Here is a 12922-nt window from a genome sequence, read left to right on the forward strand (position 1 = left end):
CTTGGGAGGCTGGAGAAATGGCTCAGTGGTTAAGAGCACTGACTGCTCTTCCAGAGGTTCTGAGTTCAATTCTCAGCAACCACATGGTGGCTGACAACCATCTGTAATGGGATCCGATGCCCTCTTCTGGTGTGTCTGAAAACAGCAACAGTGTATTCATATACATAAAATAAATAAATATTAATTGTTTTTAAATTTTTCAAGACAGGGTTTCTCTGTGTAGCCCTGGCTGTCCTGGAACTCACTCTGCAGACCAGGCTAGCCTTGACCTCACAGAGATCCACCTCTCTCTGTCTTCCCAGTGCTGGGATTAAAGGGGTATGTTACCACCGCCCGGCTAAATACAATATTTAAAAAAATAATTCTGTTCTCTTAATGTCACAAACTGTTCCAGTGTCCCCAGAGATTCATCGATGTCCGTGAGCTCTGGATTTCAACGTTCAACCTCAGATCCCAGTGTATAAAATCGTCATCCCAATCGACTGTGTGCTTTTAAAACTTCTTTTTTAAAATTATGGGTATGTGTACATATGCATGCATGTGCACACATCTGCCATGTGTGTTCAGGGACCTGCAGAAGCCAGAAGAAGGTGTCAGATCCCTTGGAGTTGGAGTTGCAGGCAGTAGTGAACCTCTGGATGTTGGGCTTGGGAACTGAACTCAGGTCTTCTGCAAGAGCAGCAAGTGTTCTTAAGTGCAGAGCTATCACTCCAACCCTGCTGAGTATGTCCGTGGAGGTAAGAAAGAGCAGAAAGGACAGGCATAGTGGTACAAGACTTCAATCCCAGCACTCGGATGCAGAGTGATTCAAGACAGCTTATTCTACAGATCAAGTTTTAGGGCAGCCAAGATAGTGAGTCTCTCTCTCTCTCTCTCTCTCTCTCTCTCTCTCTCTCTCTCTCTCCACTCTTTTGTTTTATTTGTGAAACAGGATCTCACTATACATTAGCCCAAACTGGCCTGGAACTCATAAAACTCCTGCCTCACCTGGGCATGGCACACACTTTAACCCCAGCACTGGAGAGGCAGAATCGGCCGAGGAATCTCTGTGAGTTTGAGGCCAGCCTGGTCTACAGAGCCAGTCCTAAGACATCCAGGGCTATTATTACAAAGAAACTCTATATCAAAAAACAAAACAGCAACAAAAATCCTCGTGCCTCAGCCTCCGCAGAGCTAGCACTAATGCCGTGTGCCGTCACCCTGACACCCCCTATGCATCTGACTTCCTAACATTTTCCCCATCATGTGGACTCCCCTTGTCATGCTCCTGCTAGAATTCTTGACCCACCCATTTAAGCTTCGACCAGGTCCACCTTCTCCTGTTTCCTGTGTTGCCCGGCCTTTTGGGATTCTATTCATCAAGTCATTGTCTAATCCAAACCCAGGAAGCTTGCCCTCTACCCTACATTTTTTCCCCCAAGAATTTAATAGTTTTAGCCACTCCTATTCAGTGTTCTGACGGCGCTTGCATTAATTTCTGCCTACAAAGTAAGGCAGGAGTCCAGCCTCTGCCTGCGGCTCTCCTGTTGTCCCAGCATTCCTTGTTAATCTGTCTGAGCCTTGTTTCTTTCTCTGGCATGGGAAGTGGAGCAGCCCCTACCCCCACCTCCAATCTATTTTCTCTTCGTTCCATCCTTGGCTGTGGGTTTTAGAACTTCTAAGCCACATTCCCCTGTGAGAAAAAAACCCACACCCACCCAAGCCCGGCGTGTACACGGTTAGTTCCCTCCCCAGTCTTACAGTCTTTGGACGGAATAGTGTCCCAAATTGCTTAGATCAGCCCCTTTCTCCATCCCTGTTCAAGAATGATGTCACATGTTTGTAATTCAATTAGTATCCCTTGTGCAGGCCGCATTCCATTCCCCGCTCCCCTGGCTTCCTGGCTAATGTTTTTAAAAATTTGCATACAGTGAAGGTGCCTCTTTGTACTGTGGAGTTCAATGGTTTTGGCAACTGTCAGGAGCACTGCTTCCGGCCTCAGAGCTGCAGAGGAGGGTCCTTGTCACCCACTGGTGTTCCCTCCAGGAACCCTGGCAGCTGTTGTCTTAATGAGTGTATCTATTTTATTTTCTCTTTTTTTTTTTGGGGGGGGGGGGACCGTTTTAAGTAGTTGGAGCTGGCCTTTGACTCCCTGTGTGTAGCCAAGTGTCATTTTGAACTGTATGCAGATTACAGGCTGTACCATGTCCCTTTGTTAGTGGATTCTAGGCAGGGGCTCTACCACTGAGCCACACCCCAACCCCTCACTGGAGGATTCTAGGCAGGTACTCTACCACTGAGCCACACCCCAGCCCCTCACTGGGGGATTCTAGGCAGGAGCTCTATGACTGAGCCACACCCCAGCCCCTCACTGGAGGATTCTAGGCAGGGATTCTACCACTGAGCCACGCCCCCAGCCCCTCACTGGGAGATTCTAGGCAGGGGCTCTACCACTGAGCCACACCCCCAGCTCCTCACTGGGGGATTCTAGGCAGGTGCTCTACCACTGAGCCCCACCACACAGAGGTAGCCTATTTATTAGATCCCCCTTTCATGGGTATCCAGGTTATTTCAGGCTGTGCTTGCCAGCTTCTTTGTCCCTTCTGCAGGACACTCCATGTGTGGGACTTCTGAACACCCCTACAGGTTCTGCGGACTGGTCCAGAATCACACCCCTCCCACAACAGACGCTATGCTTGGAGTTTACCGCAGTGTTGAGTTTCCCAGAAGAGACCTTCTGCTCTTGTAGCCTTCAGCCCCAGGTCCAGAAGCCCTAATAGGCTATGGTGATCCATAGTCCTAAAATGTTACTTTGTTTTTGTTTTGATTTGTTTTGTTTGAGACAAGGTTTCTCTGTGTATTCCTGGAACTCACTCTGCAGACCAGGCTGGGCTTGAACTCAGAGATTCACACACTCTGCCTCCCTAGTGTTGGGATTAAAGGCTTTCACCACCATGCCCAGCTGTTTTGTTTTGTTTTGTTTTGTTTTGTTTTGTTTTGTTTTGTTTTGTAAATAGGGTCTTATGTAACCCAGACTGGGCTTCGATTCCTTGTGTAGCTGAGGATGGCCTTTAACTGCTGGCCCTCTTCCTTCTACCTTGGAAGTGCTGGGATTACAGGTGAGGTGACATCTGGACTATGCTCTGCTGGGACTAACACAGTGCTTCATGCATATTAGGTAACTGGAGAAGAATTATGTATTAGCGTGCTGTCCATTGCTCTAATAAACACCAATCAAAAGCAACTTGGGGGAGGAAGGGGTTCATTTGGTTTACATATCTTGACCACATCTGTGTGTCACTGAGGGAAGCCAGGATAGGAGCTGCCTGGAGGCAGGGACTAAATCAGAGACCACGGAGAAACGCTGCTGACTAGCTTGCTTCTCACTACCTTTCTTCATGCCTCCCGGGATCACCTTCCTAGGGTTGGCACCACCCATAATGGGCTGAGCCCTCCCTCATTAGCCATTCAGTGAAGAAAACGCCCCATTGATATGCCAAACAGGCCAATCCGATGGAGGCAATTTCTCAGCACACATTTCCTCTGCCCAAGTTTCTCAAACTAATAGACACATGGTAAAATTGGTGGGTTGGGAAAAGGAGAAGATAAAAGGGTCATGTGACTCTGGGTCCATCCTCAAGGCACTGACGAAGGCACTTGAATAGAGAAACATTTGGGGCAGGGGGTGAGAGGCATACATGCCTAAGCAGCCTTGGTCAAGGTAAAGTCTGGTCGGTCATCATCTCGGCTCAGATTCTGCAAATTAGATGGAAGAAGTTGTCAATGCCCTAGGGGCCACACTGGATCTTAGGTAATCACTTTTGCCTCAGTGTGCACCCTCGACATCGTAGACTGTGCCCATTGGGTAGACTCTGTCCTCTCAGGCTCTAGATGCTTAAAGGTGGTTTTGTTCCCTACTTATTGACTAGACCTGGTGTGATTGGCACAGGTAAGAGTCCTGGGACGAATGTTCAAGGGCCATTTGCTGAAATATACAGTTTTTGGGCAGGTGAGATGGCTCAGCAGGTGAAGATGATTGCAGCCAAACTTGATGGCCGGAGAGATATGTCCCTGCCACCCACAGAATGGAGGCAGGGAACCACTCCTACAAGATGTCCTCTGACCTCCATACTGGCACCATGCATGCATCCTGTCCCACCTCACTACTAAATAAACAAATAAGTAGAAGACAAAAGGAGATATACAGATTCTTGTGACTAAAGGCAATGAATTGCACCAAGGACACATGGTCAGAAATAAAAATAAAGAATTTATTAAGAAAAAAAGTGGTGGTGGTGCATACTTTTAATCCCGGCACTTAGGAGGCAGAGGCAGGTAGATCTCTGTGAGTTTGAAGCTAGCCTGGTCTGTGTAGTGAGTTCCAGAACAGCCATCGCTACATAGTGAGATCCTGTCTCAAAACAAAACAAAACAAAACAAAACAAAACAAAACAAAACAAAACAAAACAAAACCAGGGGCTGGTGAGATGGCTCAGCAGTTAAGAGCACAGACTGCTTTTCAGGGGATCGTGAGTTCAAATCCCAGCAACCACATGGTGCCTCACAACCATCCGTAATGAGATCTGGTGCCCTCATATGGGTGTCTGAAGGCAGTGGACTTTGGGCCAGAGTGAGCGGGGCCAGAGCAAGAGGGAGAAGGGAAGAGGGAAAAGCAAAACAAAAAACAGAAACAACAACAACAGAGAGAGAGAGAGAGAGAGAGAGAGAGAGAGAGAGAGAGAAGAGAACTTCTGAGAACAAGAGTAGGCTACTGTGCTGAGCAAAAAGCCCCCCAAATGCTGAGTCCCCAGGTGCATGTGTGATCCTTGGTAGGACCCTTATAGTGTGTCCACCATTTTTATTCATTATTACATATAGAGAGGACTTTTTTCAGTCATGCTGTGTTAGATTAACCTGGCGGGGGCGGGGGGAGTGTTTCCAGTCTTTCTCTGGCAACTAGCTTTCTTCACGTTAACTTCAACCTTCATTTTGTGTTTGCTTGTTTATCGTACGTGTCTGGTGTCTGAGGGGCTCGTTCCATAACGTATGGGAATCATAGGACAATCTGTGAGAAGTGGCTCTCTTCTACCATGCGGGACTCTGGGATCGAACTTGGGTCGTCATTAGGCTGGGCAGCAAGTATCTTTAGATGCTGAGCCGCCTCTCCTGTCCTACATGTTGGATTTGCTATACCTTCCCCAGTCTCTGTTCACTTGTCATGCTCGAATCCAAGGCCACCAGAGACGACAGGCTGGGGGGAGGGGTCTCTGCATGGCATTGACCCTAGGCCAGAGTTCTGGTCTTCCTTCACTCTCCACAGAGAGTGCCATGTCGGGGGGGCTGTCCCATGGTCCTCAGGCACATCCCCACGGTGTCCGTTGGATCCAGTTAAAGGCAAACAGAAGCCAGGTTCCACAGGAGCTGTAAGCAGACTAGGACAACTACTATGTCCAAAACGGGAACTCAGGGCCCTGCTGGGGTCTGGTGACCTCAGGCCTGAAAGGGTACAGCTGGCCTAACCTCTGGCTGTCATGGTGGGATGGAGGCAGAAGATGCATGCAGTCTGTGTCCACTGCACTTGCTGGGCACTGTCCACGCCTGTCCGCAGCAGGTTTTAAAGAAAAACGGAGTCAGGCGTGGTGCTGCCGGGAAATCCTCCCACAAGTCAAGAAGCAGCGGCAGGAGGATGGCTGTGAACTCAAGGCCAGCTTGGGCTGTGGAATGAGACTAGGTCTCCAAACAAGCAAATAAATGAAGGAATGAAGGCTCCCAGCGGGTGTAGGTGTGTCCTAATGGTGGTTACAACAGGCGGGGTCAACCTTTTCCTTTAGCTCTACTTGCTGGTTCTGTTAGCACCATAGGCCTGGGGCCCAGGAACACAGCTTGGCTCTGTCCTGGTGTTGAAAGGTCTTTTTTGTTGTTGTTGTTGTTGTTGGTTGGTTGGTTTTGGTGTTTTGAGACAGAGTTTCTCTCTGTAGCCCTGACAGTCCTGGAACTCACTCTGTAGACCAGGCTGGCCTCGAACTCAGAGAGTTGTCCACCTCTGTCCTCCGTGAGTGCTGGGATCAAAGTTTCTAGACCTGGCTAGAAGCTAAAAGTGCATCTTTGCAACCTGACCTAGAACGTGAGGCAGGCCCTGGTTTACATGTCCTCCGCTGGTCAGTCTGTTACTCATTGGCCTCAGGGCTTCAGAAAGGGGCTGGAATATAGGGAGAGGGGACAGGAGGGCATACCCTATCCTAGATGTGTCTCTGAAAGGTTGTGATGATATGAGGGAAACCAACCAGGTTAAGAGATACAAAGGGAAGTTCAGGGAATGGCTGGTGCAAAGGTCCTGGGGCACATCTGGGGAGAGAGACAGAGACACAGAGACACAGGGGAAAGGCACTGGGTACCTTCCAGTTGCATGCAATAAATGTTTCTAGACCTGTGGCTTATAAACCGGGCAGGAGAGGACTGTAAGTTGTCCGAAGCTTAACGATATCCTCCAGGGAAGTCTGCGGTTTTTTGACTCTCAACACTTCCAGAGTTTAGTGCAACTGGGCTGCAGCTGGGCCGAGACCTGGTCTCTGACCTGAAAACAAGGTGCTCGGATGGGGATGACGGTGGTGCTTGGAGAACGCCCAGGCTGCAGGAGCTGGCTGGAGATCAGAGGAGGCTTCCTGGATGAGGTGTCATCCCAGCCAAGGAAATGGGTTACTCAGCTGGCCTGGCTGCAGTGCTCAGCCCATGCTGTGAGCTGAAGACAGCAGCAGCAGCAGCAGCAGTGTGTGGAGCAGGGTGCTTTGGGAACCTAGCTCTCTGCACTCCCCTTCTAAAGACACTCAGGGGCCTCCCTCCCATGGAGTGGGATTAACCCTTCTGTAATCTTCCATGCACAGCTGCTTTTAACTGGGGCCCAGGGTGGAGGCACAGAGAGGGGTATGCATGCACATAGGCATGTGTGCATGGATGTGTTTACGCATGTACGCACCGGTATGTGTGCATGCATATGGGTGTTCTTACACAGGTGCGTGCATTCACACTTCACTGAGCAAAGATGTGTGTGAGTGTGCACACAGGTGTGTGTATCAGGTACGGATTTCTTCTCCCTTCTGAGCAACCTTGAGCAAGTCACCTAACCTCTGGGTATGTTGCTGAGGCCTTAGAGCCCCTAGCCCCTGTGGATCTGTCCCACAAGCAGGAAGATGCACACCTAAATGTGAACCTTGGCTTCTCCCCCTCTTCATGTGTGTACGGTGCGCATGTGTGTGCAGGTGTGTGCACATGTGTTCACATACATGTGGAGACCAGAGCTTCAGGTTCTGTGCCTTGGGATATCTTCCACCTTCTTTTAGAGTTCCCTGGGTAACTCAACAGATAGGCTAATCTGGCCAGCCAGCAAGTGTCAAAGGTTGGCATATTTCCACCTCACTAGTGCCAGGATGAAGAATATATGTCAAGCACCCAACTTTTTACTTGGGTTTTAGGGGATTAGTGTTGTCCTGCTGTGAGCCTGTCCCCAGGCTTCTCCACCCTGTAAGATATAAGTATTTTCTGATACTTTTCCATGCTCACACTGTCCTGTTGTTAAAGAGGCAGTGCTTTACACTGTGGGGAAACTGAGGCCCAGGGATATTGAGCAAGCAGCCAGCTCCATCTCAGAGCCTCAAGAGCCAGGCAGTCTGATGACACACCTCACCCCTATAGGAGCTGGCTCCTTCCACCCTCCCCACATGCTACCAAAGTCAAGGACTGTCCGAGACACATTGTAGACAGCCCCCAACCCCTTGTGGCTGACACAAAGGCCAGAACTCCTAAAGGGAGGCAGGAAGGGGCCCCAGGCCAGCTGGGTCAGAACATAGGCTAGGGAAGTGAGCAGAGACAGGAAGCTGCACAGCTGGACTCTGAGCTGCCATTGTCCCACCTGGGGGTCGGCGCCAGCAGTTCTCTTAAACCCTGCCCAGCTGTGGACCCTAGGTGCCTCCCTGGCTCCAGAGGGATGGTCCCTCCTCACTCCTGCTAGCTTCCTGTCTCAGCCTCAGTTTCCCCCACTATAACCTTAGAGCAGTGGTTCTCAATCTTCCTAATGCTGCGACCATTGAATATAGTTCTTCACGTTGAGGTGATCCCCAGACACAAAGTTATTTTGTTGCTATTTTATAACTGCAATTTTGCTACTGTTGCGAACCGTAATGTAACTGATATTCAGGATATCTGATATGGGACCCCTTCCCCCCCACCCCCGCGTGAAAGGGTCTTTCAGCCCCCTAGTGAGGCTCCCTGCCTTAGAGATTACTTGAGTGTAGCTGTCCCTCTCAGTACCTGAATTGACTTCTGTTCAATTTTACAGCATCCTGTGGGTCTTGGGCTTAGCAATCTCACTCTGACAGAAGCCTGGGGTTTCCTGTAGAGTGAACCAGGGCTCAGACTGAAACTGAACTTCCATTTCTAAGTGGCTTCACTCTCTACTCCCTGCCCCAGTCAGTACTGACCAAGTACTTTCTTCACATAAACTCACCTGTAAAGGTCACTTTACCACCCAGTGCCTTCTAAGGCGGTGAGGAAGCCCTGGGGCAGAGCGGGGCTCAGTGTGTTCCCGGTGGAAAGGTAGGTAGATAGACAGACAGACAGACAGACAGACAGACAGGTCAACAGACAAACATAAAATAGACTATAAACTTATAAGAGGATAATGGATATAGACAATAGATATAGATGATAAATAATCAGAGATGAAACAAGCTAGATAAATAAGCCAGGCAGTGGTGGTGCACAGCACTCAGCAGGCAGAGGCAGGAGGATCTCTGTGAGTTCAAGGCCAGCCTGGTTTACAGAGTGAGTTCCAGGACAGCCAGGGCTACACAAGAGAAACCCTGCCTTAAAAAGAGAGAGAGAGAAATAATAGATAGCTGTTACAATTTACAGATGATAGATGATACACAGAGATGACAGCTAGATGATTAAATGGATAGATGACAGACAGACAGACAGACAGACAGATACTTGAAAAGAACAAAGACAGATAATAGTCTGGGGGAGGACTCAGTGGTTAAGAGTGATTGCTCTGCAAGCATGAAGACCTGAGTTCAAATCCCAGCACCAATATAAAAAGCTGTCCATGCTATAAGCTCAGCACAGCAGGGCAGAGATGAAAGGACCTCCAGAGCTTGCTGCTAAGAGACCTTAGCCAAAACAAGCTTCCAGTTCAGTGAGAAACCCTTTCTCAGAGCAGTAGGTCAGAGGGTGTTAGAGGAACACACAGGTCCTATTCTGGTGTGTGAACCTGCACTCATAGGAAACTATCAGGACTCCTATTGGTGAGCCTCTGTGGCTGCCTGGCCTGACCCAGGGAGCATCTGGGCAGTGGCTCGAAGGCTTGGCTTTATGGGACAGGAGTGAGCTTTCCTCCCTGGTAGTCTGAAGGGAGAATTTGTGGAAGCAGAGCAGACACTGAAGGCTGAGCCCAGTTCCTGTCAGTGGTCCTCAGGGTCCTCCCTCCCTCCCACTGTCCTGTGCCTGTCACACACACATGCACACGCACATGCACATACACACAGGCACATGTGCGCACACACACACACAGAAGACTACAGAGACAGAAGCACGTCTCCCTTCCAGGTGGGACCAGAGGAAACAGGAAGGACTCCAATGGGAAGCAGGGGGAGGAGGAAGCTTCCAGAAAGCCTCAGAGCTTCTGAAATGATGTCTTAGATGGGGCCAGACTGAGCCCTGTGCCAAAAGGGACTGAAGACTCCACCAGAGTCTCCTGTCCACCATGTGCCACCCCATGATAGAGTCATTCCAGTGTCAGAGAGTGAGTGTCCTTTGAAATACAACCTCAGACTCCAGTCAGGGTCTTGGGGACAGGGGAGGGACTGGGCAGTGCCTGGGGCCTTAGGGACAAAGGGAGGGACTGGGCAATGCCTGGGGCATTGGTTTCAGGAAGCCCATTGCCCTGGCAGGCATATCCGTGGCTATCACAGCCCCACAGAACGTCCCCACCTCCACAGCAGCCAGGACTGTAACCTGCTCATATTTTATTGAAGGTAAAACTAGGGGTTTCCACAGAGCCTCGGCTTCCCAGCATCTATAATGTGTGCTGTGTGGCTCCAGGTAGCAGGAGATACAGGACAGCCAGGGCTGGCTCTTGCAGGCTGTGTGGTCCAGTCCATTCAGTAGCCCCCATCCCTGCAAGAATGCAAGGCTCCAGTTTTAGCTCTGCTTGCTCTGACCAGATGTGGGCAACTGGGGGGTGAGGAAGGGAAACAAATGTGCCAAAAGAGGGTCACGTGTGATGGCTACCGGTGAGTGGGTGGATGAGTTCCCTGATAAGGTGTGTGAGAGGACATGGCGGGTACATTACCCCCAGCTCAGGCTCCGCTTGGCCAGCTCCACCTGGGCCAGCCGATGCTCACTGAGCACTCTCACTCTGGTGATGGTGGCCAGCGGTCGGTGACGGTGTGGGAACTGGAGCACCTTTTGTTCTTGGGCATAAATGTGGAAGTGTTCTGCATCTGCACTCACCTCCATCTGAGGGGAAGGGAAAATGGGGGGGGGGGGGTTGTCGCTGGGTCCCGGACACAGAGGCCATCCTGGCTGTTAGCCATATCTCTGGGCTCCACCCAACAGCTACCTAGCAACAGCTTGTGGCTCTATCCGCCAAGTGTGAGCCAGGACTATTCGGCTCAGCTCCTCCCTGTCTCTCTCTCTCTCTCTCTCTCTCTCTCTCTCTCTCTCTCTCCTCCCTCTTTTCTCTCTCTCTTTTCCACATGTTCCCAGCCAGCCTCTTCCTTACTCCCTCTCTCCTCTCTCTGTTCTTCTCTGCCCCCTTCTCTGCCTCTACCTGCTCTCCACGTCTCCCTTCTTTCCCTCAATGAACTTCCTTTTGTCGCATGGTGGTGATTCCTCAGGGCACACACTGGCCAGGCCCACCAAGGTGCTCCCTCCGACTGCATTATGTCTCCACGTTTTATAAAACACAACATTGGCTACTTGGCAAAGCACAGTATGGACCACCTGACCCTGAGTTCCCAGCTGGGGATCCCTCTTTTCTCCAAATGAGGGTGGTTGGTAGTCAGAGAGAGAAGCAACCTGTGAACAAACTCAGAAACTGAGGAAAAGGAGGCCACTCAGGCCCAGCAGGGCACACCGACCCATGGACACATCCATTCCATTTCCCTTCTTCATGGACCTTGGGTCTCCTACTCCTCCCTCCCCTCCCTCCCACAGGCCCCATCACCTCAAAGGGCTCTCCCAGGGCCAGCGGGAACACGCTGGACACCTCCTCCTGTCCCCAGCGTCCTCCCTGGAAGGCATTGCCCACCACCGTGGCGCTGGAGAAGTGAGGTTTGACATGGAAGGCGATGTCTCCCGCATCTGTTAAGAAGTTGATCTCAAACCTGTGGGCGGGGAGTGTGGTCAGGGCCAGGAGCGGGGGCTGGAGGGTCCCTGCCCCAGTCCCAGGGAGGAGGGCTCTTACTTATCTTCTCCAGCATCTGCATGTCCCTGTACAGTCAGGCTCCAGCCAGGGGCCAGGCCCCCTGCACAGAAGGCTTCGAACTGAAGGCAAAACACAGGGGACAGAGCAAATGTGTTAATTATTTAGAGACCCCGGCCCCCACCAAGCCCAAGGCTTCTACCTGTTGCTCTGGGTGGGGTGGGTTCAACCTTACTCCCACAGCCTCTCTGCTTGGGGTCTGAAGAGAAGCTGTAAATGTCCCCCAGCTCTATAGCAACGAGTAGGTGGCCCGCCGGACACCCCCACCCTTCCTTCTCCATCATTTGTGCCCTCCCTGGGCTGTGGATCTTACCCACCTGCAATGCCATCACTCTCAGCCACTGGGGAGGATGAGGCAGCTGGAGATATAGCAGAACCCGCTGGGGCGGGGCACATGAGCCCCACCTCTGGGGGCCTTGTCTGGGTCACATGGACCTCTATGCCCCATTTTCTGCCCCCTCAGGCTACCCCTGCTGGAAAGGGGGCTGGGTACATGGCTTAGTGACAGAGCTCTTGCCCTGGGGTCATCCTCAGGAGATACACTGGTCCTCTCAACATACTTCCTCAGGTCTGTCTGGCTCTGCTACCATGACTTCAGGGTCTTGCCCACATCTGGGGATATGTCTCCCATCTTTGTAGGAAGAGTATAACAAGGCTTCAGGCTCCCCCCCCCCCAACTCCCATACTCCAGAGCCTCAAACTGACCCATCTGTCTCAAAGAGTGAAGAAGGCATGCCCTCCTATGGAACCCTGGCTGGCCTTATGGTCTCTGTCTGATCATCCACCCACTGTCCACCATAGTGGGAATATGTCCCCATTCCAGTCCCCCCACCCCAGGGCTGCCCTGCTGCAGTGGCTCAGTGGCCTCAAGGGGATGAATGGGGATTAGGCCTGGCTCTGCTCAGCACATTCCAGTGTCCAGTCTACTGATGGGGAGGGCCTTTCCCACACCCCCACGCCTCTCCTGGCCGGCTGCCTCTTAGGCTGAGCCAATGAGAAGGGTCCGCTGGGGCCCTTGAGGCCACCTCAAGGACAGAGAAGAGAAGCCCAAGTCTGTGGGGGCGGCTATGGGGGCCTCTGGGAATCTCCGAGGGGGGAAGTTGGTTCACAGTGTAGCCAGACTAGGGGCCCAGAGCCTTGGGGCTAACGCCTACAGATGAGTGTGTAACAAGCATGTGTCTCCTTTTATCCTGTCACCGGGGGTCTTCTCTACCACTGTTCTTCTCTCCAGGCCCTGGCAGGGCTGAGCCTCTGCTCTGCTTTGCCTCTTCCCAGGTACGGCTGCACAGACACAGTCTTGGAGGGAGTGGTGGATACCAAGGTCAAGCAGGACACAGGGATGGTTCACTAGCAGGACAGGGTTGGCTGTGCCTGCAGGGGGCGGCCCAAGGCAACAGAGGTTCCAGTGGGTGAGCCTGCTGGACCTGCCATATCTATACCCCCTGCCTGGCTGGCTGCTGGGGG

The 12922-nt window shown here is 51.6% G+C and overlaps 1 protein-coding gene across 1 annotated transcript; it reads right to left on the reverse strand.

Annotated features, from left to right (window-relative positions):
- Positions 1-9981: 9981 nt before the first annotated feature.
- On the reverse strand, positions 9982-11553 carry Grifin (galectin-related inter-fiber protein; the record flags this gene model as incomplete). The annotated part of the gene is made up of 4 exons (XM_076923950.1): positions 9982-10149; positions 10325-10491; positions 11201-11360; positions 11441-11553. Coding segments are annotated over 4 exons (456 nt in total), but the record flags the coding sequence as incomplete, so codon positions are not given.
- Positions 11554-12922: the final 1369 nt, after the last annotated feature.

This window comes from Arvicanthis niloticus, chromosome 24 (assembly GCF_011762505.2).
Source record: "Arvicanthis niloticus isolate mArvNil1 chromosome 24, mArvNil1.pat.X, whole genome shotgun sequence".
Taxonomy (NCBI): domain Eukaryota; kingdom Metazoa; phylum Chordata; class Mammalia; order Rodentia; family Muridae; genus Arvicanthis; species Arvicanthis niloticus.